We start from the raw sequence: 27,993 nt of genomic DNA, 5'->3' as shown, positions 1-27,993 counted from the left end.
AGCAGCAATAGGTGATAGGTCAGAGTAATTCTGTGAATGCATACCCCCAAACCCTACAATGCAAGCAGAATGGTTAATTGTATTCACATTTTTATTCGGACCTCTAACAATTGGACTGAATGTGCTGTAGACTGAGAATTATACCTATGAAAGACAGGGGTACAGGCCAATTGAGAATGCCAAAAGGCTCTGGATCCTCCAGGTCACATTGCTCTGAACACAGACACCTAAAGCAGATGAGGTTGTGCTCAGAGAGGCAGAAGGAGTGGAAACACATCGGTTGAGTGCGTTGTTGAACAGATCATGTCCAGACTGTACCACTAGGGCCACAAGTAATGACACATGTAGTGACAAATCTGGGAGACAGAGGAGGCCCAACTTCAACCCGATTGGCTTTGATTTCAGAGGTGAGCTGGGACTGTCTGCAAGGCATCTTCTGTGGTGCGATGAATGTTGACGTTCTGAAAGAGGAACATACAAGTTTTACATCCGTTCGAAGAAGACACCAGGCTGACTATTAAAATCTGTCCATGGTATTTTAAAACAAGGGAGATGTGCTGGGGATACCAATTAACCTATAAAAGGGAGGCCGTCAATTGCCCATCCCTAAATTCCTAATCTAGGAAAAGTAAATTAGTGGAGGGGGGTGGGGGGGGGCATGTTTTGCAGTATGCTTTGTGGATGAAGAGAGTTACTGCTATGGTAATGGTTACCGTCCCAGGCAGACGGACAAGCAATGTTCTACCAACAGGCGTTTGTACAGAGTGATGAATAGAAATGATTTCCAATCCAGCCTTTGCATACGAATAAGGTTGAGGAACAAATGCTATTTATTTGAGTAGCACAGAGGATTATCAAGACATTTGTGGAACAAAAACATGAGGTTTGATGCATCGATACATAAAATACAGCAGGACAGGTCAAGTAGATTTTATTAGCAGTCAGTAAACAGTGATGTGGAAATGACTCCCTGTCATATTCCATATGGAGCAGACCTTCACATTTTTATTAAAAAAAAGTATGTTTTCCTCTGGGCCTTCTTCATACATGATTATAATTAAACATTTAATCTTAAGTGATCAAATAAAAAATATATACTAAACTGAATTTTAAAATAATTAATTAAATGAGTACTAAAAAGAGTTTAAGACTCAGAGTCCAGGTGCAAAACACTACCTCAAATCAAGTACACATTTGTGCAACAAGCAGACATTTGTGCAATGCAATGAACGTCGACAGACACACATTCCACTTTTAAACTAATTAAGACATCGATTCACATCAACAGCCACACATGACTGACAAATATTCCAAATATTGAGCTTCCTGAATATGTATTTTATTAGGATCCCTACTCTTCCCTGAGACTAAATTAAGAAGATTATCCTAAAATTAAAATAAACATTTGAAATGAAAATGTGCTCTGGTTTGGAAATACAACATTGATTTGCAAAACCATTAAGAGCAAGTCAATTTGGAGAGAAAAATATAATTTCAATAAACAGACAAAAAAAGGACACCAGACCCTTACTTATAGTAAGGATATTCAAATGAACTGGATTCCAGTTAATTATCATTACTTTAATTGGATACTTCAACTCAATCTGAGTAGAACAATCAGAGTGCTTTTGATGTCAGGAAGTAGAGGGTATGGAGTAATTGAGAACTAACTGCCTGATTGAAGGAGGAAATAAGGAGGCAGGGCCAGCGGGAGGAGTGGAAAGAAGGGAGTGTGAGGGATAGAGCGAGTGAGGGACACTATCTCACTGGTGAGCTGGTACTGTTAGCAAAGCCTCCTCTGCCATCCGTGACACCTCTACGTTCTGTTCAGCAATGAAACAAAAAGGTTGCGGTCAAACATCAGGGGAACAAAATAGATAGGATGGGAGGATGGGTGGGAAAGACAGGATGTGATAAAGATGCACAGTACATTATTTAATTACTCAAGTTGATTCTCATAGTTACACTCCCCAAATTCTTCTCTACGTATACAATAAAGAAATGGCATGAGCAAGATTCCTAATGACAGATTTCACCTGATGACATAACATCATGAATCATAGCGTTCTATCCCACAATCCTCTTACAGGTATATTCAGGTAGAGGGTGTGAAAAGGCGATGGACAAAGGTCACTACATGAGTCACTATCACCATCTTCAGTACTGATATCAGTGAACAGGACACATATCTACAATAAAGAATCCAGTCTAACCCCTACTATTAAATGCACTTCTGATTGTGAAGCCATGGCAACCGGGACTGTTGAAAAGCACTACAGCTGCATTCAAATGCTCCTCAACAACAGGTTACTGAGTTGAGAGTTATCCGTCAAGCATAGCACGTATTCCAACTTATCCATCAAATTAGTGTATGTATGCAGATATGCATGCAGATATACCAACCTCTGGTCGTTCTCTGTGAGTGTTCACTGCATCCACATTTAGATAGATGGACTCCACCTTACAGCCTGAAGACAGAGCCCAGAAAGGTGCATTTTTGCATTATAAACCACTAAATCCAATACTAAAATATGTTATTTTGCAATTTATATTGACATTGACACAGGTGCAGACAGGACTGGGTAGCAGTGGAAGGCCAGTCTTACCATAAGCAACTGGTGTGAGCTTCAGCACGGTGTGCAGTGGGCACTTCAGGTAGGGCAGCTCCTCTGAGAAAAACACACACGACTAAGAAATCTATTACAAAAGAGATCTACAAAGTGCGAAAAGAAACACCTTCCGTCCATCACTGTTATCCAGGAGAGACAACCAGACTGACCTGCTGTCTTATCAAGGAAGTAGGCCAGCAGGCAGCGCATGACAGCCTGATGACAGATGACCAGGACATGCTCCTGCCGCTCCAGCTCCATGATGACCGGCTCTAACCGCTGCACCAGGTCCTCATAGGACTGAGGGGACAGGGGAACTGTCAGATACACCGATAGACAGACAAACCAAGATACTCACCCAAAAGGGCAGGGTCACAATAGGGTCTCGCACACAAAAACTTAAAGGTACAAATACATGAAAAACAGAGCACAGACAAATACTGCAACAGGAGAAATTATCTTCAGTAATGGGTCTACAGTGGGACAAACAAGGTAGAACACTTAATCCTAATGTAGGCCCACATGACGATAAGCCATTAGTACTGTAGTAAAGCGTCTTGGACAACGATGCTCTCTCCCACTACTGAGTGGGAGACAGCCTCGCTAATCACCACCTCCATCTCTCTAAGTGGCAGCAATGGGATGGACTAAAAGTGAGAACACACCACCGTGTTCATGCCAACTGAAAAACAGCCTGTACCCAGAGCCTGGAGCACAGACAGACAGGGCAGGAAGAGGGCTTTGTTTACTACAGCCTGGTGCTTAGCTTATGCGGTCTGAGAGGCAGCTTATCCAGGCTGGGCTCATTAGCAAGGTGTACATGGCTATTAGCCACCTGGATGTGGTTTAATATCCCAGTGCCAAATTAAACTATATTTGGACCGCATAAGCAAAACATTCACTTAGTTTCTCATCTATTGTGATGCAAATTCCCATTGTTAAGAACTATAGCGGAGCAGAAGCAAGTTCTAATACACATTTCTTGGCACACATAAAAGTATCCAGGTTGGTAGAGCTCTTTCATAATACATACAGTTGAAGTCGGAAGTTTACATACACTTAGGTTGGAGTCAAAGATTGTTTTTCAACCACTCCACAAGTTTCTTGTTAACAAACTATAGTTTTGGCAAGTCGGTTAGGACATCTGCTTTGTGCATGACACAAGTAATTTTTCCAACAATTGTTTACAGACAGATTATTTCACTGTATCACAATTCCAGTGGGTCAGAAGTTGACTGTGCCTTTAAACAGCTTGGAAAATTCCAGAAAATTATGTCATGGCTTTAGAAGCTTCTGATAGGCTAATTGACATAATTTGAGTCATTTGGAGGTGTACCTGTGGATGTATTTCAAGGCTACCTTCAAACTCAGTGCCTCTTTGCTTGACATCATGGAAAAATCTAAAGAAAGTCAGCCAAGACCTCAGAATTTTTTATTTATTTTTTAGACCTCCACAAGTCTGTTTCATCCTTGGGAGCAATTTCCAAACGCCTGAAGGTACCACGTTCATCTATACAAACAATAGTACGCAAGTATAAACACCATGGGACCACGCAGCCATCATACCGCTGAGGAAGGAGACGCATTCTGTCTCCTAGAGATGACATCAGACAGGAAGTTAAAGCTTGGTCACAAATGGGTCTTCCAACTGGACAATGACCCCAAGCATACTTCCAAAGTTGTGGCAAAATGGCTTAAGGACAACAAAGGTATTGAAGTGGCCACCTCAAAGCCCTGACCTCAATCCTATAGAAAATTTGTGGGCACAACTGAAAAAGCATGTGCGAGCAAGGAGGCCTATAAACCTGACTCAGTTACACCAGCTCTGTCAGGAGGAATGGGCCAAAATTCACCCAACTTATTGTAGGAAGCTTGTGGAAGGCTACCCGAAACGTTTGACCCAAGTTATACAATTTAAAGGCAATGCTACCAAATTGAGTGTATGTAAACTTCTGACCCACTGGGAATGTGATGAAAGAAATAAAAGCTGAAATAAATCACTCTACTATTATTCTGACATTTCACATTCTTAAAATAAAGTGGTGATCCTAACTGACCTAAAACAGGGAATTCTTACTAGGATTAAATGTCAGGAATTGTGAAAAACTGAGTTGAAATGTATTTGGCTAAGGTGTATGTAAACTTCCGATGTGATTAAATGAGGCATTAGAGAATGCTCTCCTCTCACTCACCTCTCCCTTGGGGTAACGGTAGCGGTACTTGTCCTGGTCCCTCATTGCAAACTCCAGAGGGTAGTGCTGCTGGATCTCCTCATACATCATCTCCTCACATACACCCTGAGGATAGCACAGAACACACCACTTCAGATATACAAACTGTATGGGGTGTGGTTGAGGATCACCGACATACAGTCACACAGGTGGCATTACTGAGTCGAGTTCTCACCGCGTCTATCTCGTTGAGAGCCTTCCACTGCTCGTAGGGTACAGACACAGCCTCAGCTGTCTGGATGGTCCTCTTCATCTGGCTGGTCCACACCTTCAGATCACTGATCTCCTGAGACTGGATGAACTGGTGCAGATACTTGGCAAACTGCCCAGGGAACAATCAACACAAAAGAGAGAAAAAAAATAACATCCTCAGAATATGTAAACCAACTAAATACTGAAGAAACGAAAAGTTTCTTTTGTAAGGTAGAGATGGAATCTAAGGATAGAGTTAGCCGTACCTCCTTGCCCCTGGGTGAAAGCCCAGAGTCTCCTCCAATGCAGCCCTTGACGTTGAGGTCACTCTCTCCATGGCGACACAGGTAGATGGAGCGTGGCGTGATGTGGATGTTCATGAGGTAGTAGACAATCCTGCTCTGTATGTGGTCCTGGACCTGGTTCACCAGGTACCTCCGGCCCACATCCATGATCTTAATGTAGGACAGATGCCTGGGAGATACAGAGATCTTTAGGAATCCCTTACTTTATACAAGAGATAAACCTCGTAGATACAACATGCATTGAAACCAGCTTTAAAATGATTCCCAGATTAAAAAGGACAAGAAACATGTCATTGTTGTAATGGGACATTATTTGATGAATTACTATTTGATTTACTGTGGATATGGACTGATATGTAATAAACGTGATTGTGTTTTCCTGCACGTACAGACAGGTGATTTACCTTGTGGGAAGGGAAACAGGAGTTAACCATGTATGTTTAAGTAACATATTTACTTAAAGCTGCAATATGTAACTTCTTGGGCGACTAGACCAAATTCACATAGCAATAGGAGTTATAGATCTGGCAAATCAGATTAAGAGAAAGTCTAAGAAGCAGTAGATCGATTCCATGTGCGCCATTTCTATGCTTCCAGTTCTCAAGTTTATTTTTTGAGTCTTTTACTTTCTGTTTGGACACCAGCTTAAAACAGCTGAAAATAAAATATATTTGGTTATAGAAAATATATTTCACAGCAGTTTAGATGCTACAATGACTCTACACTATACTTGCTTATTTTGTCACAAACTGAAATTAGGCAACCTATTACAATTTTTGCAACCAGGAAATGCCGGAGCGATCTTTAAATATACGGAATAAAAATATAAAATGCAACATGTAAAGTGTTGGTCACGTTTTTCATGAACTGAAATAAAATATCCCAGAAATATTTCATATGCACAAAAAGATCAAATTTTGTGCACAAATTTGTTTAAATCCCTGTCAGTGACCATTTCTTCCTTGTCAAGATAATCCATCCGACAGGTGTGGCATATCAAGAAGCTGATTAAATAGCATGATCATTAGACAGGTTTACCTTGTGCCGGGGACAATAAAAGGCACCTACACTAATGTGCAGATTTGTTACACAACACAATGCCACAGAAGTTGAGGGAGCGTGCATTTGGCATGCTGACTGTAGGAATGCCCAACAGAGCTGTTGCCAGAGAATTGAATGTTCATTTCTCTACCATATGCCACCAACATTGTTTTAGAGAATTTGGCAGTATGTCCAATCTTCACCTACGGGATTGTCTGGGGGGGGGGGGGGGAGTATTTCTGTCTGTAATAACACCCTTTTGTGGGGAAAAACTAATTCTGATTAGTTGGGCCTGACTCCCCAGTGGGTGGGCCTATGCCCTTCCAGGCCCACCCATGCCTGCGCCCCTGCCCAGTCAAGAGAAATTCATAGATTAGGGCCTAATTTATACATTTCAATTGACTGATTTCCTTCTATGAACTGTAACTCAGTAAAATCTTTGAAATTCTTGCATTTATATTTTTGTTCAGTATAGTTCTGTTGTAACAAAGTACTGATGTTCTTACTTTTGACCCGTTTAACTGACAGTATAAAATGTCTGCCAGTCTTGAAGACTGAATTTGAGGACACAGTCATAATGTATCTATGACACTGATTCGTCGCAGCTTATGTTCTGACTTCCTACAAGCCTCTTGGGCTGGTGTTTACAGAACATCCGGTGCTGTGTGACTAATATACAAGGGCCCGTTAGACATTTTCTTTGCTTCTGCTCTGTTGGTGTTCTTGCACAATTCTTGTAATGAACCAGATTCATTTTGATGGGATTTATCAACAACTGCACTCCTTTTCTTTCACCTGGAAATTCCCGTTACAACTGTAAAAACAACCACTTGCTAATCAAAAGAGGAGAGAACTCTTTGTTCCTCAGTGAGATAAGTTGCTCACCTGTCCAGAACCTCGTCCAGGGTCTCATAGGAGTTCTCATAACACTTGATCCTCTTCTTGAAGTCCTCCATAGCCTCCTCTGTGTTGCAGTTGGTGTAGTCAGGGCTGCCCAGCTTCACTTGCTGAGCAGAGAAAGATACAGGGGAGATATAAGACTCATTGGCTCTCTCCAAAGAGTTACCTACAGGAACTGTGGAAGAGCACTCACCACAATGTTCTCTGCAATGACTTCAGGGTCTTCACAAACAGACTCTACAAAGAACACCTAGGAGAAAAAGGGAAGACCGTAAACCCCCAGGATAGACAAGACATCCAAGTTCCAGTTGTCGTCTCGCGGCAGTCTATTTGCTGCCACAAACCAATGCGGCAGAAAGACCACACCCAACGAGCTGTATAGGGCCAAATAAAGAAAATGCACATCCAGAGGCGGTACACCTAGTGGCCAGTGATTTTGTTGCAGGGAAACTCTAGATCCCCTTTACCCCATGCATGCAAAGCTCTCCCTCCATTTGTCAAATCTGATCATAACTCCATGCTCTATGCTGATACCTGCTTACAAGCAAAAACTCAAACTGGAATTACCAGAAGTGGTCAGATAAAGCAGATCATAACAGGACTGTTTTGCTAGCACAGACTGGAATATGTTCTGGGATTCATCGGATAACATTTAAGTTCACCCAGAAGCGGTGCTCCTAGCGGCCGGGGACTTTAATGCAGGCGAACTTTAATCAGTTTTACAAAATTTTTACCAGCATGTCAACCAGAGTAAAAAAAATAATTAATAATAATAATAATTCTACACCACACACAGAGATACATACAAAGCTCTCCCCCACACTCCATTTGGCAAATCTGACCATAATGATATCCTCCTGATTCCTGCTTACAAGCAAACTAAAGCAGGAAGTACCAGTGACTCGCTCAATACGGAAGTGGTCAGATGACGGACGCTACAGGACTATTTTGCTAGCACAGACTGGAATATGTCCCGGGATTCATCCAATGGCATTGAGGAGTACACCACTTCAGTCATTGGCTTCATCAATAAGTGCATCGACGAAGTCGTCCTCACAGTGACTGTACGTACATATCCCAACCAGAAGCAATGGATTACAGGCAACATCCGCATTGAGCTAAAGGCTAGAGCTGCCACTTTCAAGGAGCGGGAGACTAACCCAGAAGTTTATGAGAAATCCCGCTATGCCCTCAGACGAACCATCCAACAGACAAAGCGTCAATACAGGATTAAGATTGAATCCTACTACACCGGCTCTGACGCTCGTCGGATGTGGCAGGGCTTGAAAACTATTACGGACAACAAAGGGAAACCCAGACGCAAGCTTCTCAGTGACGTGAGCCTACCAGATGAGCTAAATGCCTTTTATGCTCGCTTCGAGGCAAGCAACACTGAAGCATGCACGAGAGCACCAGCTCTTCTGGATGACTTTGATAACGCACTCGGTAGCCGATGTGAACAAAACCTTTAAACAGGTCAACATTCAAAGTCGCTGGGCCAGACGGATTACAAGGATGTGTACTCAAAGCATGCGCAGACCAACTGTCAAGTGTCTTCAATTACATTTTCAACCTCCCCTGACCCAGTCTTTAATACCTACATGTTTCAAGCAGACCACCATAGTCCCTGTGCCCAATAACACTAAGATAACCTGTCTAAATGACTATCGCCCCGTAGCACTCACATCTCTAGCAATGAAATGGCTTGAAAGGCTGGTCATGGCTCACAGCAACACCATCATCCCAGACCCACAGGGACTACAGGCAACTGAGGGCCGAGTACGCCCCCATCGACGGGGCTGTAGTGGAGCGGGTCGAGAGCGCCCCCATCGACGGGGCTGTAGTGGAGCGGGTCGAGAGCGTCAAGATCCTTGGTGTCCACATCACTATGGAATTGTCATGGTCCCCACACACACACAGTCGTGAAGAAGGCACAACAATGCCTCTTCCCTCTCAGGAGGTTGAAAAGATTTGGCATGGGCCGTCAGATCCGCAAAGGTTTACAGCTGCACCATTGAGAGCATCTTGACTGTCTGCATCATTGCTTGGTATGGCAACTGCTTGTCACCCAACCACAAAGCGATACAGAGGGTAGTGCATATGGTCCAGTACATTACTGGGGCTGAGCTCCCTGCCATCCAGGCCTTCTATACCAGGTGGTGTCAGAAGGCGGCCCTAAAAATTGCCAAAGACTCCAGCCCTCCAAGTCAGACTGCTCTCTCTGCTACTGCACGGCAAGCAGCACTGATGCAGCACGTCTGGAACCAACAGGACCCTGAACAGCTTTTACCTCGACGCCATAACACTGCTAAATAGTGAGTTAAATAGTTAACCAATAGCAAACTCTTGACTCATCACATACGCTGCTGCTACCGTTTATCTACCCTCTTGCCTAGTCACTTTATCCCTACCTATATGTACACATCTACCTCGTGCCCCTTCACATCGACTCAGTACGGGTACCATGTGTATATAGCCAAGTTATCTTTACTCATTGTGTAGTTATTCCTCTTTTCTCTCTGCATTGTTGGGAAGGGCCTGTAAGGAAGCATTTCCCCGTTAATCTACACCCGTTTACAAAGCATGTGACAAATAAAATGTTATTTGACGTTGACGGGTGGGGTGTTCACCAACAAAACCTATGCATACGCAACCTCAAGTCTAAAAACAAAAACAGGGTCGGTTCACACTCGAAGGACTATTGACAGTGACCGACCCGCTCGATCTTATGTAGAAACATTTAATAAATGGATAAAAGTAGAGACTCAGAGATATACAATTTATTATACACTATAGTTGAGGAACAACGGGAACATAATTCTGCTTTGAAAGTTGATGAACTTATAACCCCATTTTTTTTTAGAAAAGTGCCCTTGTTCACACCATCTTAAGCCCCCACACATCTCTTGAAGGATTCACATGGGAGGCCATGTGCTAAACAGAGCACGGTAGTGTACTAAACAACCAAAGATTAAGACTTAAGGCTGGTTTATACTACGTCTATCGACATGTCTGTAGACAGTTGTCGCAGGGACATCATTGTTGTTATGAAAAAGTATGAACACAAAAACGACAGGTTGCATGACATAAGCTGCCTGGTGTTCCAAACTAGCATAACTGGTATATTTTAAACACCAATAAAAATGAAATGAGTATCTGTCAATCTAGCAAACCAGGCAACTAAAAGCAACTTCCTAACCAATGTTTGTGTTAGTTTCTAGCTTGTTAGCTAGCCGGTTCAAATAATGACCATATCATATAGCTAACATCTTAACTTTAGCTAATTTGTATTTGTTATTACAGGGAAATAAACTCACAAGATCCTTATTTACAAGTTAATGGCGAGCTAATTGCAGGAAATAGAATACAGTTGTGACAAAATTAAAGCAGGGCATTCTACCAGTGTCCAAGTTCTAAAATGCTGTCTCATTGGCCTAACGTTATATCCTAATTTGACTTTGGTGCAGGTCATGTGGTTCTTCACATTAGTCTAGTAAACACACACTATATTCAATAAAATCTAAGTTTCTGACACATGCACAGGACAGATATCAGTTTGTCTCTGAATGGTTTGTCCTCTGACAAATCAACTGTAAATTTCAGTGTTCCTCAAGGTTCCGTTTTAGGACCACTATTGTTTTCACTATACATTTTACCTCTTGGGGATGTCATTCGAAAACATAAATGTTAAATTTCACTGCTATGCGGATGACACACAGCTGTACATTTCAATGAAACATGGTGAAGCCCCAAAATTGTCCTCGCTAGAAGCCTGTGTTTCAGACATAAGGAAGTGGATGGCAGCAAACGTTCTACTTTTAAAACTTGGACAAAACAGAGATGCTTGTTCTAGGTTACAAGAAACAAAGAGATCTTCTGTTGAATCTGACAATTAATCTTGATGGTTGTACAGTCGTCTCAAATAAAACTGTTAAGGACCTCGGCATTACTCTGGCCCCTGATCGCTCTTTTGAAGAACATATCAAGACTGTTTCAAGGACAGCTTTTTTCCATCTGCGTAACATTGCAAAAATCAGAAACTTTGTTGAAAAATTACGCAGAAAAATTAATCCATGCTTTTGTTACTTCTAGGTTGGACTACTGCAATGCTCTACTTTCCGGCTACCCGGATAAAGCACTAAATAAAACTTTAGTTAGTGCTGAATACGGCTGCAAGAATCCTAACTAGAAACAAAAAAATTGATCATATTACTCCAGTGCTAGCCTCCCTACACTGGCTTCCTGTTAAGGCAAGGGCTGATTTCAAGGTTTTACTGCTAACCTACAAAGCATTACATGGGCTTGCTCCTACCCATCTTTCCGATTTGGTCCTGCCTTACATACCTACACGTACGCTACAGTCACAAGACGCAGGCCTCCTAATTGTTCCTAGAATTTCTAAGCAAACAGCTGGAGGCAGGGCTTTCTCCTATAGAGCTCAATTTTTATGGAATGGTCTGCCTACCCATGTGAGAGACGCAGACTCGGTCTCAACCTTTAAGTCTTTACTGGAGACTCATCTCTTCAGTAGGTCCTATGATTGAGTGTAGTCTGGCCCAGGAGTGTGAAGGTGAACGGAAAGGCTCTGGAGCAACGAACCGCCCTTGCTGTCTCTGCCTGGCCGGTTCCCCTCTCTCCACTGGGATTCTCTGCCTCTAACCCTATTACAGGGGCTGAGTCACTGGCTTACTGGTGCACTTCCATGCCGTCCCTAGGAGGGGTGCGTCACTTGAGTGGGTTGAGTCACTGACGTGGTCTTCCTGTCTGGGTTGGCGCTCCCCCTTGGGTTGTGCCGTGGCGGAGATCTTTGTGGGCTATACTCGGCCTTGTCTCAGGATGGTAAGTTGGTGGTTGAAGTTATCCCTCTAGTGGTGTGGGGGTTGTGCTTTAGCAAAGTGGGAGGGGTTATATCCTGCCTGTTTGGCCCTGTCCGGGGGTTTCATCGAATGGGGCCACAGTGTCTCCTGACCCCTCCTGTCTCAGCCTCCAGTATTTATGCTGCAGTAGTTTATGTGTCGGGGGGCTAGGGTCAGTCTTATATCTGGAGTATTTCTCCTGTCTTATCCGGTGTCCTGTGTGAATTTAAGTATGCTCTCCAATTCTCTCTCTCGGCGGACGTGAGCCCTAGGACCATGCCTCAGGACTACCTGGCATGATGACTCCTTGCAGTCCACCTGGCCGTGCTGCTGCTCCAGTTTCAACTGTTCTGCCTGCGGCTATGGAACCCTGACCTGCTCACTGGACGTGCTACCTGTCCCAGACCTGCTGTTTTCAACTCTCTAGAGACAGCAGGAGCGGTAGAGATACTCTCAATGATCGGCTATGAAAAGCCAACTGACATTTACTCTTGAGGTGCTGACTTGTTGCACCCTTGACAACTACTGTGATTATTAGACCATGCTGGTCATTTATGAACATTTGAACATCTTGGCAATGTTCTGTTATAATCTCCACCCGGCACAGCCAGAAAAGGACCGGCCACCCCTCATAGCCTGGTTCCTCTAGGTTTTGGCCTTTCTAGGGAGTTTTTCCTAGCCACCATGCTTCTACACCTGCATTGCTTGCTGTTTGGGGTTTTAGGCTGGGTTTCTGTACAGCACTTTGAGATATTAGCTGATGTAAGAAGGGCTTTATAAATACATTTGATACGATGTGTAAACAGTACAGTGAAATGGAGTCTTGTTTAGACATGTAGCTAGCTAAATAATGAACCAGAATCCCAACTCATAATGTTTCTACCCTGCATGAATCTGCAGGTAGCTAAAGCTAACCAACTAGCTAGATTCAATGTTAGCTATCTAACTAACATTAGGCTAAAACAAGCAATGGATACGGCTCTGAGATATTATGTAGGAATATTATTCATACACGTAACATTAGCTAGCGAGCCAGCCAGCTAACGTTAGCTAGCTAACAGTACGCTTTAAATTGGCAATGAAAACGACTTTCATAAAATTAGAAACCTACAATATCTGAAAACGTAGCTGGCTAGACTCGCTTACATGGATGAACGCTTCTCCCTCTATGCCATGGTTACCCTTAGTTTGAAGATGTAATCTCCGGAGACAGGTGTTTTATACAACAGCCTTCTTCTGTGTGTTGTCTTTGACTCCCTCCGCATTAATTGCAATCAATTACCATTGATTGCAATTGATTGCAATTGCCAGAATTTCCTCCAGCTCCTTAGAAATCATACTATGCTTCCACCGATTTCAAAACTTGGCCTCCAGAAATTGGAGCGCATTATTAACACTTATGCAGTTCTTAGTGATATTTAAAAATATATATATATTTAATTTTTTATCTGCGTTACAAAGGATTACCTACACATACTGAGCAGCTCATGTTATTGACAGAAGCGTACTACATGGCAGACCAATCCGAACTCATCTCTCGGCATGTCCAGCCCATCCAGTATCTCAACCAATCAAGGCTAGCGGGAAGGTTCCTGTCTTTTTTTGTGGCAAACCAACTAGGCTCGTAAATGTAACAATTTTATTCGAATTTACAGATGGCATACAAGCTTGTTATTAAGACACATGAAAGTTCACATTCTGCAAAAAACACATTTAATAAACATCATTGAACATACTTATGTTCAAATGCCTCTCCTGTGAAGTAGTGGCGGGCGACATACGCCTAGTTTCCTGAAACGAGCTAGAGTGCCTTCAGAAAGTATTCGCACACACACCTTGACTTTTTCCACGTTTTGTTGTGTTACAAAGTGGATCTAAAAAAAAGGTGCAATACACACCAATCGCTCTGCTATTTCCTGGTTGCTAAAATTAAGTTTGCCTAATTTCAGTTTGTCAAAAATACAAGCACTCAGTGTGGAGAATCATTGTACCATCTGAACCACTGAAATACAATATTTTTGGTTATTGAAAATGTATTTTGAGCTGTTTGATGCTGGTGTACAAAACCGACAGTAAGCCATAAAAAAAAAAAAACTTAAGAACAGGAAGCATAGAAATACCGCACATAGAATAGATCTACCGCTTCTTAGACTTGCTTTCAATGAAAAAGCAGTATCTATAACTCACATTTCTATTTGGTCAGGTAGCCCAAAGTTACACATTGTAGCTTTGTCAATGATCTAGACAAAATACTAACAATAATAAAAAAAGTTAAATGAAAAATGAAATCTTGATTAGGTAAGTATTCAACCCACTGAGTCAATACATGTTAGAATCCCCTTTGGCAGCAATAAAAGCTGTGAGTCTTTCGGGGTAAGTCTAAGAGCTTTCCACACCTGGATTGTGCAACATTTGCCCATTATTCTTTAAAAATATTCTACAAGCTCTGTCAAATTGGTTGCTGATCATTGCTAGACAACCCTTTAAGTCTGCCATATATTTTCAAGCAGATGTAAGTCAAAACTTTAACTCGGCCACTCAGGAACATTCACTGTCTTCTTGGTAAGCAACTCCACTGTAGATTTGGCCTTGTGTTTTAGGTTATTGTCCTGCTGAAAGGTGAATTAATCTCCCAGTGTCTGGTGGAAAGCAGACAACCAGGTTTTCTAGGATTTTGCCTGTGCTTAGCTCCATTCCGTTTCTTTTTTTTTTATCTTGAAAAACTCCCCAGTCCTTAACAATTACAAGCATACCCATAACACGATGCAGCCACCACTATGCTTGAAAATATGGAGAGTGGTACTCAGTAATGTGTTGTATTTGCCTCAAACATAATTTGTATTCAGGTCAAAATGTTCAGTTCTTTGCAGTATTAGTTTTGTGACTTGTTGGTGGAACGCTTCAAGTTCCTTGGAGTACACGTCACTGACAAACTGAAATGGACCACCCACATAGACAGTGTGGTGAAGGCGCAACAGAGCCTCTTCAACCTCAAGAGGCTGAAGAAATTTGGCTTTTACAGATGCACAATTGAGAGCATCCTGTCGGGCTGTATCACCGCCTGGTACGGGAACTGCACCGCCCGCAACCGCAAGGCTCTCCAGAGGGTGGTGCGGTCTGCCCAACGCATTACCGGGGGCAAACTACCCACCCTCCAGGACACCTACAGTACCCGATGTCACAGGAAGGCCAAAAAGATCATCAAGGACATCAACCACCTGAGCCACTGCCTGTTCACCATCCCTCTATCATCCCGAAGGCGAGGTCAGTACAGGTGCAGCAAAGCTGGGATCGAGAGATGGAAGCCGTTTTTCAATCTAAAGGCCATCAGACTGTTAAAACAGCCATCACCAGCACATTTGAGGCTTCTGCCTATAGACAGACTAGAAATCACTGGCTACATTAAGAAATAGAACACTAGACACTTTAATAATGTTTACATAGCTTGCATTACTCATCTCATATGTATATACACTGTATTCTATACTACTGTATCTTAGTCCATGCCGCTCTGACATTGCTCGTCCATATATGCATACATTCTTAATGCCATTCCTTAGGTGTGTGTATTGGGTATATGTGTGAAATTGTTAGATATTACTGCACTGTCGGCGCTAGAAGCCCAGCATTTCGCTACACCCGCAATTACATCTGCTAAACACGCATTTGCAAACAGGATGTATGTTTAGAAATATTTTGATTCTGTACAGGCTTCCTTCTTTTCACTGTGTTATTTAGGTTAGTATTGTGGAGTAACTACAATGTTGTTGATCCATCCTGAATTTTCACCCATCACAGCCATTAAACTCCAACTATTTTAAAGTCACCATTGGCCTCATGTTGAAATTCAATTAAAAAAAAAAACAATATTCAGGTACAACATTTGAAAAAAGTCAAGGTGTGAATACTTTCCAAAACCCTATATTTCATCTGCAAATGTTTATTAGAAATATGCATACATTTGTCCAATAAGCATTTGTTCCCTTTCAAATACATTGTTAATTACCCTAGCCATGTTAGCATATGTAACAAGAGATGGCATCAATAACAAAATACAACTAGCTGAAACAAGCCATCTATGATTCACCACAGCAGCTTCTAGTCATTGTTGCTAAACATCTGACCGATCAGGATGAAAACACAGCCTTTTACCGCCGAGTTACGGCCACATTTTTGTTGTGACATTGTCAACCCACCCGTCTACACACAAGCATGATCATCACCACCAAAGACACCAACATTACCTTGAAGCCATTCTGCTCAGCAAACGCAGTGATAGTCTCTCTCCTCTCTCTAGTGGTGTTAGTAGCATCAAAGACCTGGAGAAAGAACAGAACACACACCATCGTTCACAGACTGAGAACCTGCACTGTAATCCATATTCAAATACGCAGTGCGATATCAAAGTACTTCATGACGGGATATCCCATCCCAATGTTAATGTACACAATCTGGCTACATTGGAGAATTTCATTCAAAGAGTGATTGTACGCACAGCAACTTGGCCTCCATCAGTGAGGTACTGTCTGACATCCTTCAGTGCTGCTGACGCACACTGCCTGCAAAGGAGAGTGGGGAAACAGTCAGAGGCAGCAGTGACAAGAGCCACTAATGGGTTAGCAAAGACAACTCACAGACGCTGGTTAAAAACAGGTACATAACAATATCATGATATTGTTAGGCAATTTGGGGCATTCAAGGACAAGAGGATCTGATCAGTGTTTCCACAGCGGAGGATCAAAGCACTGGAAATGTTTCTTACTGTCTGATTTTCAGGCCTTCCTCATTGTCTGGACGGAAGAACTCAAAGGACTTGTAGATCTTCAGACACTCACGCCGGTACTGCCCAACATTGAATTCTAAATGGGGGAAGAGATAGTTGCAAGATTTACTTTTCTAGATACTATTGACTGTTCAGCGGCATTCTTACAAGTCAGTGTGTGTGTGGATTGGATTCCGGAAATGTAATTTCAGGTGTAAGGGCTGAAAGTTGGTACCTCTGGTGGGCACACCAATCCAGTTGAGATAGCGGGTGAGCTTCTTGGAGATGTAGGTCTTCCCTCTGGCTGGGAGGCCCACCGTCACTATCAGGGTGGGACAGTTGGTCATACATACTGCACATGGAAGAGAGGAGACGGGAGAGAATAAAATGATTCTACAGGTTATTATAATTATTCTACTTGGATAGAGACTGCCACTGAAACATAAGCATGAACAAACAGTGCAGGCTGTGGCAGGGAAGTGCTTAGATTACTTTTAGGACCATTTGGAGTACCTGGGCAATTCCACTGTAACAGAGTGACACTAGGCAGGTGTCCAATGAACAAGCTTTATTCTACAAAAGCAATGTCGCAAAATAAAATCTTAGCAACACGTAACCGAAACGGCAGATATTGGAGACATTTTCTAAGATCCACATTTTTATTCAATTGACAGGTGGATTTTAAGCTTTGTGACAAATGATGCCGATTTTTTTTGGAATAAATTATGATTTCCAAATAACTTTGAAGGTACGCGGACACGTGATGTCATCATATAGCCTAACTATAAAGCTCTATACCACATTTTTTTCAACTCTAAATTTGTTTATTTGCAAGACAAGGATTGTCTTGACCTTCAAGAATGCCTGAATTGTTTCACCTTGCTTTTCTGTTTGGCTGGATGCAAAAGTTTCACCATCCCCAATTATTTCATATCTACAGGAGCGCAAGTCTCACCATGGTACGGATTGTTGTGATATGTTGGCACATGACAATTATTAGGATATAGCAAATTCTTGCATTCTATCCATGCTGGCTTTTGTGGGCTACCTCAGACATGAAACAGATAGCTAGGAGGGCATACAGACTCTCGCCAATTTATTATGACCAATTTTCCTAAATGGCTAATGGAAACACTTCAACCACTTCGTTTTTATTTAACACTAGGTTTTAGTGAAGGTTTTATTTTACAGTGTAATGGAAATGCAGCATAGCTGGCAATTGTCACATTTATTTTCTATGTGAACCTTCTAAATAGACTAAAATCACTTGACAAGTTAATGGAAACATAGCTAGTGTCTAGTCTGATTAAATCAGGCCGTAAAACAATTAATTGGTAGGCTATATACAGCCTGAAACATGTGGCAAAATTGTGTACATTTTCCTTACAAGCCAGAATGTTGAATAAAATATAATTGGAACATACTCGACCGGTTGTCTGTGCGGCTTGTCCTTCAGCTGCTCACAATGAGACAATATCCACAGGAAAGTATTGCTTACCAACTTTTTAGAGAGCTGGTAGGTACAGTATATGGTTCAGTACCAAGGTAAAAAGTTTTATATTCGGTTCTCTCGCCAATAGCTATTGAACCAATCATGCCATGACAATAAAACATCTATATTCTGAATCAGGGGAGGATGGAGAACAATACACCTTTTTTTCATTTATAGGATTTCTAATCTTCAAACAAAACAAGTGGATTGTTCTCCATCCTCCCGATTCAGAATATATCATTTTCGTTGTCTGGCATGCTTGGTGGTTCAATAGCCTAGCTATTCACGAGATAAAACTATTATCCAAAATAAAATAAACCGACTTTACCTTGGTGCCAAACCAAACCAGTGGATATTTTGTCTCAAATTTCAAGCAGCTTAAGGACAAACCAGTAGAGTAAATTCAAATGTATTTTTATTCAACATTCTGGGTTGTAAGGAACATTTAAACACAAATGCTTCAGGCTGTATTTAATTGTGTATTACAGCCTGATTAATCAGACTACAAGTGACCTAGTTTCCCACTAAATGCCTCGTTCAAAACAACTGGGAACTCGGAAATCTCCGACTTCGGTGCGTTTAAACCGACTGGGAACTTGGGGGAAAAATCCAACTCGGAAATTTTGGCATCTTTCTAGAACTGTTGTCTTTCCGACCAGATGATCACTTATGTCATGTGACCTTGTTCCCCCCCCCCCCCCCCCCCCCCCCCCGAGTTCCCAGTTGTCTTGAAATAACCATAATGTTCAACCCCTCGGGTTGATGTTGTGCGATCTGTTTCTTTTACAAGTCGGGAGAAAACTAAGATACAGTAATCCAGATAAATTGAGAAGCAAAGAACGATGCTCTGGCCTGGAGAGGGGAGCCAGTACGTTATTCTATTGCTCTATGGTCCAAGGGGCTGTCAGAACAGAGTCAGTAAGGTCATGGACCTTAACATAATTCACCTAACCTGTTACGTTAATTCTCATAACTTCCTGCGTAAATTCTCATAACCTGCTACGAAAAGTAAAATGACCTTAATTTGAGAAAAACGGAATACCTTCTAGCCATGACCAGTCAGTAATCAGACGCAGGAATCAACGATCATCAATAATCGATTGCCAAGACTTAAGGTCACGCCATAAATACATTTTCTCCACATCTTTCAGAAAGCACGGAAGTTAATTACGACAATGACATAAGAGGATTTAGCTAGCGATTAATAAAATGCAATTTCACAATATACACTGCTCGAATATTAGAATGCGCGAGTCAACCGGCTTGCTGTCTAACTACGTCGGTAATCGTTATACGCACCCATTCTTTGACAAATGCGTTTATCAGGAAGGCCATTTTTACAAGGCAACGGCATCCAGATTTTCTTGAGCGGGTTTTGAGTTAGTTCCCGCGGCGTTGCAGAGTTTGATGGTCTTGCTTCCATTCCGACTTCCACGGAGGACATGGTGGCCTCTGTTACTGTGGCGCGGCGCCTTTTCTTCTGTTGGAGCGTTTCAGGAGATCTGTCTCGCATCAGTGCTGTTTGATGAGGTCTGCTGGTGGTTGTCATAATGGACTGAGGAACCATCAGAAGTGTGTGCCTACCATAATCTCTCAAAAATACGCGCATATATTTCCTCTGAAATAATGAAGTAATGCTGTCGCAGTGAGCATCCGAGTTGGCATTTACAAAATGCAATTACAATTTCCTACTTCCAAGTTTATACTGGGATTAATGGCGCACTACTCGATGGTATTATTGTATCAAGCTACAAGCACGGACAATGAATAATTAATTGAGCCTGTAAAAACAACCTATCCGTGTAGGCCTGTTTTATTTATATTTTTTTTTGATAAACTGATACGTTGTATTCTGTTTACCGTAATAACTACATAACGCGACCTTAAACCCCAACCCTCTCCTCGGGGACCACCAGACGTTAAACATTTACACCAATATCCCGTTATTATTCGGACTACAAGTATTCAGTTTGAGTTGACGCATAAAACATCATATCCCGTTTAGCATAACCCACCATTGTCATCAACCCCTTGACTAATTGAGTCAGGTGTGCCAGTTTAGCACGAAAACAAAAATGTGCGACGTCGTGGTCCCCGCGGAGAACTGAGGTAAAGACCGCTTCAGGTTGGATATTCGCCTGTAGTTTTCCTTACATCCACCAACAGCAGTTAGGGACCGTCAACATAGTGACAAATCTCATTTTTAAAATGTCAATAGCTTTAATCATTACTCCTAAAACTTTCAACACTGGTTGTAGCTAACCCAATGGCATAGACACACATTGCACACTTTTTTTTGGTCGATTTACATCTCACACTATTTTAAAACATTTACATTTCAATAGCTCTTTGGTCATATGACCTACTGACTTCAAACAAGGTTCAGAATGTCCACTGACTACCCTTATATAGTCAGTGGACTATAGTTATTCCATTGTACTGGATCTAATATACATTAGCATTTTACATTCATAAGTGTAATAATTTCTCATGACATACTGTGAAAACCTCTTGACTGCTGGCTCGGTCACTTTCAGACATGCACAGAGTAGACTGAAAGGGGAAGGGTAGCTCTTGACTTGAACCACAGGGGTTCTCTGTAAAGAGAGTAATCCAAAAGGCAGACACACCCCTTGACTTTCAATTTTCACCCTTGACCTGTATGCATTCTCTCCTGATTGGTCTCCGTGGTGCTTAGTCAATGGGAACTCTGTTGCCGGCCCCATAAAGTTTTTACACAGTCTGACTAAAAAGTGCTAGAGGTATGAGGAGAGACATCCTCCTTTGTATTTATGGGAACAAATATTTTATATAACAAACACTCTACATTTATTCACTCTGATAGGGTTGGATCATATATGCTATTTTTTTATTCTCCTATAAATGGTTCAGTGCCTATAATTTAGGCTGTGTGTAGATTCGGGCATAAAAGGAAATTACCGCTACTAGATTATAGTGATAAGGAAATCAGCATACAGTTTTGGCCTATGTATTCATTTGCCTATAACTAATCAGAATTGCATTAGGTTTACATAAAAAAAAGAGAATACTTCAAAATGAGAAGATCCTGCTATGGAAAAGACGACTGGGTGCACATAAAGTGGAAAGAAGGGGAAATAACTCACACCATGCAGCAGGACACCTTCAGCTGCAGGGTCTATGTAATGCAGGTTTGATAGTTATTTTCAATAATGAATGGTTAGCTGTTGTGACAATTTGGTCAAAAACTGTAATTTTTTTGGTGTATATGACCAAGGAAGTTGCACAGAACTTCCTCATCATCCCCTCACACATTTTTTATTTATTTCACCTTTATTTAACCAGGTAGGCTAGTTGAGAACAAGTTCTCATTTGCAACTGCAACCTGGCCAAAATAAATCAAAGCAGTTCAACAGATAACAGAGTTACACTTGGGGGAAAAAACTGTCAATAATACAGCAGAAAAAGTCTATATACAGTATGTGCAAATGAGGGAGGATAAGGGAAGTAAGGCAATAAATAGGCCATGGTGGTGAAGTAATTACAATATAGCAATTAAACACCGAAATGGTAGATGTGCAGAAGATAAATGTGCAAGTAGAGATACTGGGGTACAAAGGAGCAAGATAAATAAATACAGTATGGGGATGAGGTAGTTGGATGGGCTATTTACAGATGGGCTATGTACAGGTGCAGTGATCGGTGAGCTGCTCTGACAGCTGGTGCTTAAAGCTAGTGAGGGAGATATGCGTCTCCAGCTTCAGTGATTTTTGCAGTTCGTTCCAGTCATTGGCAGCAGAGAACTGGAAGGCAGCCAAAGATAGAATTTGCTTTGGGGGTGACCAGTGAGATATACCTGCTGGAGCGCGTGCTACGGGTGGGTGCTGCCAGTGAGCTGAGATAAGGCGGGGATTTACCTAGCAGAGACTTGTAGATGACCTGGAGCCAGTGGGTTTGACAACGAGTATGAAGCGAGGGCCAGCCAACGAGAGCGTACAGGTCGCAGTGGTGGGTAGTATATGGGGCTTTGGTGACAAAACGGATGGCACTGTGATAGACTGCATCCAATTTGTTTGGTAGAGTGTTGGAGGCTATTTTGTAAATTACTTCGCCGAAGTTGAGGATCGGTAGGATGGTCAGTTTTACAAGGGTATGTTTGGCAGCATGAGTGAAAGATGCTTTGTTGCGAAATAGGAAGCCAATTCTATATTTAACTTTGGATTGGAGATGTTTGATGTGAGTCTGGAAGGAGAGTTTACAGTCTAACCAGACACCTAGGTATTTGTAGTTGTCCACATATTCTAAGTCAGAACCGTCCAGAGTAGTGATGCTGCAAAATCAGTTGAAGAGCATGCATTTAGTTTTACTTGCATTTAAGAGCAGTTGGAGGCCACAGAAGGAGAGTTGTATGGCATTGAAGCTCGTCTGGAGGTTAGTTAACCCAGTGTCCAAAGAAGGACCAGAGGTATACAGAATGGTGTCGTCTGCATAGAGGTGGATCAGAGAATCACCAGCAGCAAGAGCGACATCATTGATGTCTACAGAGAAGAGTCGGACTGAGAATGGAACCCTGTGGCACCCCCATAGAGACTGCCAGAGGTCCAGACAACAGGCCCTCCGATTTGACACACTGAACTCTATCAGAGAAGTAGTTGGTGAACCAGGCAAGGCAAACATTTGAGAAACTTTGATATAGATTTTGAAATTGATATAGAACCTTAACAAAAACACATGGCGCAACTACGAAAAGAAATGGCTGAGGATATATAAAAAAAATGTCTGGTATGTAATGACATTTAATTCAAAGTAAATGCTTTATTTTTATGTAGGACAGCCATATGTTCAGTTCATGCCTATGATTTCAGAGTTCAACAAAGCCAACAACTGCTTCATGTGTGCCACTGATAAAGAACCTGGATGTGGCCCAAAGACTGACTGGGTTAGAAACTTTATTTAACATGTTTATAATCTTTTGACAACAGTGACGGCATGTAAGACAATTTATGATATAACACAAAGGATGGCCAATTTTTCATACTGCATTGATATTATTTCTAACGTGTTATGTTTTGTTTTAGATTGAATGTTTTGCATGCCAACGGTGGTTCCATGTGATGTATCTAGGAATAAAGACAAGAGTTCAGAGTGAAGAACACAAACTGGAAGTGCAGTCTTTGTTGTTGAAAATGTATGCTATACCCCATCGACACTGAAGAGGCTCTGAAATGTACATCAACCAGGGATAAAGAGAAAGTTAACACTGAAATGTTTTCTACTTATTTCAAGTAAAGTGTCTGTTGACATGTTGGAAAAGATTAAGTCTACAATTTGTTTAATTTGTCAATATTCCATTTTTATTCATTGATTATCTGGCCACCATTACTGTGGTTACATGTTCAGTATATGTATTGACCAGCAAACCCACCTCACTCTCCATCCCTGCTTTGGACAATTAATAAAACATGACTCTTGTACTATGCCCTTTATGGTTGATATTAACGATGAAAGGAGATATGTCTCTCTCCTATTGTGTACCACTTAAATATTGTGCCAAAATAAAATTGACAAAAAAAAGGGAAAATATGTACTCAGAACTACCAATTATTATAGATAAATATTTAAAAAAAAGGGTTAACACTGGACTGAACCCCCTAATTGTCAAACAAATATTAATGTACAACAATATAGAAGATACATGACTAGAGGTTATGCAATATGGGTGTATATCCACTGCATGCTTCTTAGGTGTGTAATTGACATGACTAAGGAGCTATTGAAATTTAAAACTATGAAAAATGTATGTTAAACTGCGTGATTTTACAGTACACAAACAAGAGTGTGCAATATATAAGGCTAGTCTGGACATTGAAGTTTGTTTGAGTCCAGTAGGTCACATGACCAATGAGCTATTGAAGTTTTAAATTCTGAAAAATTCATGTAAAATCGAGTGAGATGAAAATGGACAAACTAAAGGGTGTGCAATATATAAGGGTAGTCAGTGTACATTCTGAACCTTGTTTGAGTCAATTAGGTCACATGACCAAAGAGCTATTGAAATTCAAATGTAAAAAAGTTTGTACTTTGTTTACGCTCCCTAACTAATTCAACCAGGAATACAAAATGCAGCTCACATTTCCACATGTTTATTAGCTTTGGAAAGCGAATTAATGTCCAAATCGTGAAAATAAGACATGTGCAATGTTGTGCACAATTTTTCCAACATCATGACACTTATTTGGAGTCTGTGGCGCAAGCGATTTGAAAGCGTGAATATCCGTCGAATATCCAACTTGAAACTGTCTTTACCTCGGTCTGCAGAGAGGGTTTGAAGCAAGTGTGTAGTGCTACAACAAAAACGTGCACTCCTTGGTCCCCAAGACCAGGATTAAGAAACACAGATAGAATCCACGGATTCTATTTGGGTGGTCTATGAGATAGACTGTAGGCTACTACAGACACAGTAAAGAAAGGCTAAGATGCCACCAAGATATACAAGCGCTCCAAAATACATAGATATTAGGGTGGAAAACAAATATGGGGGCACTATGTTGGTCAGAAAGAGATAAAAACACTTCGATTTTTTTCCAAAACAGAACGGAGAGAATTATTTATAAGCTGATATGTAAATGCCAAAATGAAATTATAATGCTTGCATGACCTCAGGATACCAACAGATTCAGTGTTTGTGAAGAACTTTGATCTCAGTTCCAAACAAAAAGGGTGCACCCAAAGATCAGTATACCCTTTCATCTGTGGCACCCCTCTACAATACAGGTAGTGTTTTTCATGTTCATAAGATGGCAGCATTTAGCTAGCTAGGCTTAAGCCTTTGAAGCATTAATAATACATTAACTGGATGGTGAATCAGAAAACTTTGTGATAATAATACACAATAACCGATGCATGCACAATGTTCAGAAGTAGACATAGTGGATACACCTCATAGTGATTATAATTGGCACCCAAGGGTCATAACGCTGATGAATATGATTGAGGTAGGCAGTGCCACAACAAACCGCAAGATCAAGCAACTTCTCTAAAAGTTCATACTTCTTCAATTTCAAAAATGTCATGTTCCTTTTCCATTTAAAACCTGCTCGTGTTGCATTTTCTGACCACATTATTCTCTGGTATTGCAATGACCTGGTCTTGTGCCATGGTAACCATGTTACAAATGCCATTGCAACCCCTTGGAAGAACACCATTGTTGGTTTAAAAACAAAAAGAAAGCACAACTGACCACTGAGTTAATAGTTTTGGACCGACGGCTGCTGTAAACATATTAGTTACTGTGATACAAGACACATTGAATTTGGCTATAAATAACAATTTACATTAGCTAATTATATATTGACAATGTATTAACCATTTCTAAGTCTTTAAGAAGATAAACCTATTTCGAGCAAAGCAAGTTGTTGCTCCTTTTAGGTGAACACATTCACTGAAATGTTGCGTCTAAGCATTACAGGCATCTTCTGTCACATGCCCTGCGTGACTGACTGATAGGTACAGTGTAAGTTTATAATACATGCCTTCTGATTATGCAATAGACCATGGTTAGTGGGAAGGAAGCATTTCAGATTTCAAAATAGTGACCGTCATAAAGAAAACAAGACTACGGCATCCCTGTAAACAACTAACTTGCCATATCAAAGCATGAGACAGGTTGCTACTCAGACTGTCCACTATGACAACAAATAAACACACAGTAAATACTGTGGAAGTTTTTCCATGGCCTTCCTATGGATACTGCATGTGCCTTACACACACCAAATGCAGCTCTGCTACCCTTGTTGAGCAAATGACATTCAAACCTGCCCCTGAAAGACTTTTGCCATTTTAGAATGACTGTGTGTGCATGCTGTAGTTATATTTACATCATCTAACCAGTCCAACCGGATAGAAATCTTATTTGTCAGCATCAATCTGGTTTAGAACAGGTTTTGACTTCCAACAATAAGCTTTAGCCACTACGTAAATTCCTTGATTTCTCAACCTGCCAGGGAGGCTTCCTGGCAAGCCTACCTGTCATCCATAATCAGAGTCAAACCATTGGCTTAGCACTGCCCAATGAGAAACTGAAGCAGAGAAAACACAATTCATACCAAGTTGACAGTCTTGTATTTGGTGCAGTTGTAACTCCACAGTGAGGTGGTTTTCCAGGACATCTGTGAGGATATAATGCAAGGACCTTCTACACTACATTGTATCATGAACAGAAAGTGGGTCTAGCGCAACCCTTCCCACGTCTCAGCTGTGATACACACCTTCCTAATATTGAGTAACAACCCCCATAAAAAACCCAGTAGCGTTGCAGTTCGTGACACAAACCAGTTCGCCTGGCACCTACCCTGTTCAAAGGCACTTACATATTTTGTCTAGCCCATTCACCCTCTGAATAGCACACATACACAATCCATGTCTCAATAGTTTCAAAGCTTAAAAAATATTCTTTAACCTGTGTCCTCTCCATCTACACGGATTGAAGTGGAATTAACAGGTGGCATATATCAGGGATCATAGCTTTCACCTGGTCAGTTAATGTCATGGAAAGAGATGTCCTTAATGTTTTGTACACTCAGTGTAGAAGCCACATGACGTAATAACATGGGGAAACTCACTAGCCTACAAATGCCAATGGGTATCAGTATCCTAGCCATAGAATATAATCATCATAGCCGTTCCTCACAATTCAGGTTACATTAGTTTTCATGAAAACAGATTCCAACGTGTGTGGTTAAAATGTATAAAGTAATTTGCATAAATTCAGCACTCATTTCAAATCGGCCACAATAACCCCATGCATGATATTACATTATACCCTTCCTCAGAGAACCACCAGTAGCCTAAACCTGTTAGCCCCAGATAGTCTATAGAAATGAATTGTCAAGCTTTGACCATATATATTGCAAGCTACATTTACACTGCATCCTATGAACCTACCGCTTTTTGTGTTGAATGAATGGACTTGTAGGCTACGCATCTGTTGTAGGTCAGCTTCGAATTAAATAGCTGCTTATGGGCAATAAATAACATTTATCAGTGTGGTAATCTCTCGTGGATGTCAGTCTTCAAAACAGATAGATTGTATCGTCGTCACTCTAAGGTATGTCTTCAGCGTCAAAACAGATTGTATCGTCGTCACTCTAAGGTATTTCTTCAGCGTCAAAACAACACACCGCCTGTGACATTGGCACTTGTTTACGTCTTCCGCAGAGCCGATACTTCGTTATTTCACAGCCCAGTTTTGGTCGAATGGATGCATTCATATTTTGAACCTTGATATCTAAAGTCCAAATTCCTTACCCGTCTGATCCAGATTCTGCGTGCTTTTGGAACGACTGCAGCCTCTCATCATCCGTGTTTAGTTCGAATGTAGCCTACGTTGAAGCTCAGAGGTTGGTTGTGGTGTGTGTGTGCGTCTGATGTGCGCGGGGCAATCACATTGAATGAAACATGGTGCAGCCAGTTGAAGTCTAGAGCTGTGTGATGAAATTGCTGAGATGTATGTTGACTATTTATGCACACACCCACTTCTGATGAATTACTTCAGGGTGATTGCGATACCTCTGTAAGATACTCAGGCTGACTATTCCGTTTCTCAAGAAAGATAACTAACATGTTGA

At 41.4% G+C, this 27,993-nt stretch overlaps 1 protein-coding gene across 6 annotated transcripts; it reads right to left on the bottom strand.

Annotated features, from left to right (window-relative positions):
• Window positions 1-73: 73 nt before the first annotated feature.
• Window positions 74-27,889, bottom strand: f264 (6-phosphofructo-2-kinase/fructose-2,6-biphosphatase 4). 6 transcript variants are annotated; one of them, NM_001140536.1, is given in 14 exon segments: window positions 74-461; window positions 2,404-2,468; window positions 2,607-2,669; window positions 2,780-2,909; window positions 4,802-4,906; window positions 5,016-5,162; window positions 5,299-5,506; window positions 7,264-7,385; window positions 7,472-7,528; window positions 16,379-16,453; window positions 16,630-16,693; window positions 16,897-16,993; window positions 17,132-17,248; window positions 27,674-27,842. In NM_001140536.1, coding segments are annotated over 14 exon segments (1,362 nt in total). In that variant the 5' UTR covers window positions 27,726-27,842; the 3' UTR covers window positions 74-401.
• Between the last annotated feature and the right edge of the window lie 104 nt (window positions 27,890-27,993).

Source organism: Salmo salar, chromosome 22, assembly GCF_965601325.2.
Source record: "Salmo salar chromosome 22, fSalSal1, whole genome shotgun sequence".
NCBI lineage: Eukaryota > Metazoa > Chordata > Actinopteri > Salmoniformes > Salmonidae > Salmo > Salmo salar.
Note: the sequence above shows the minus strand (reverse complement) of the source record. Positions and strands in the feature narration are given on the sequence as shown.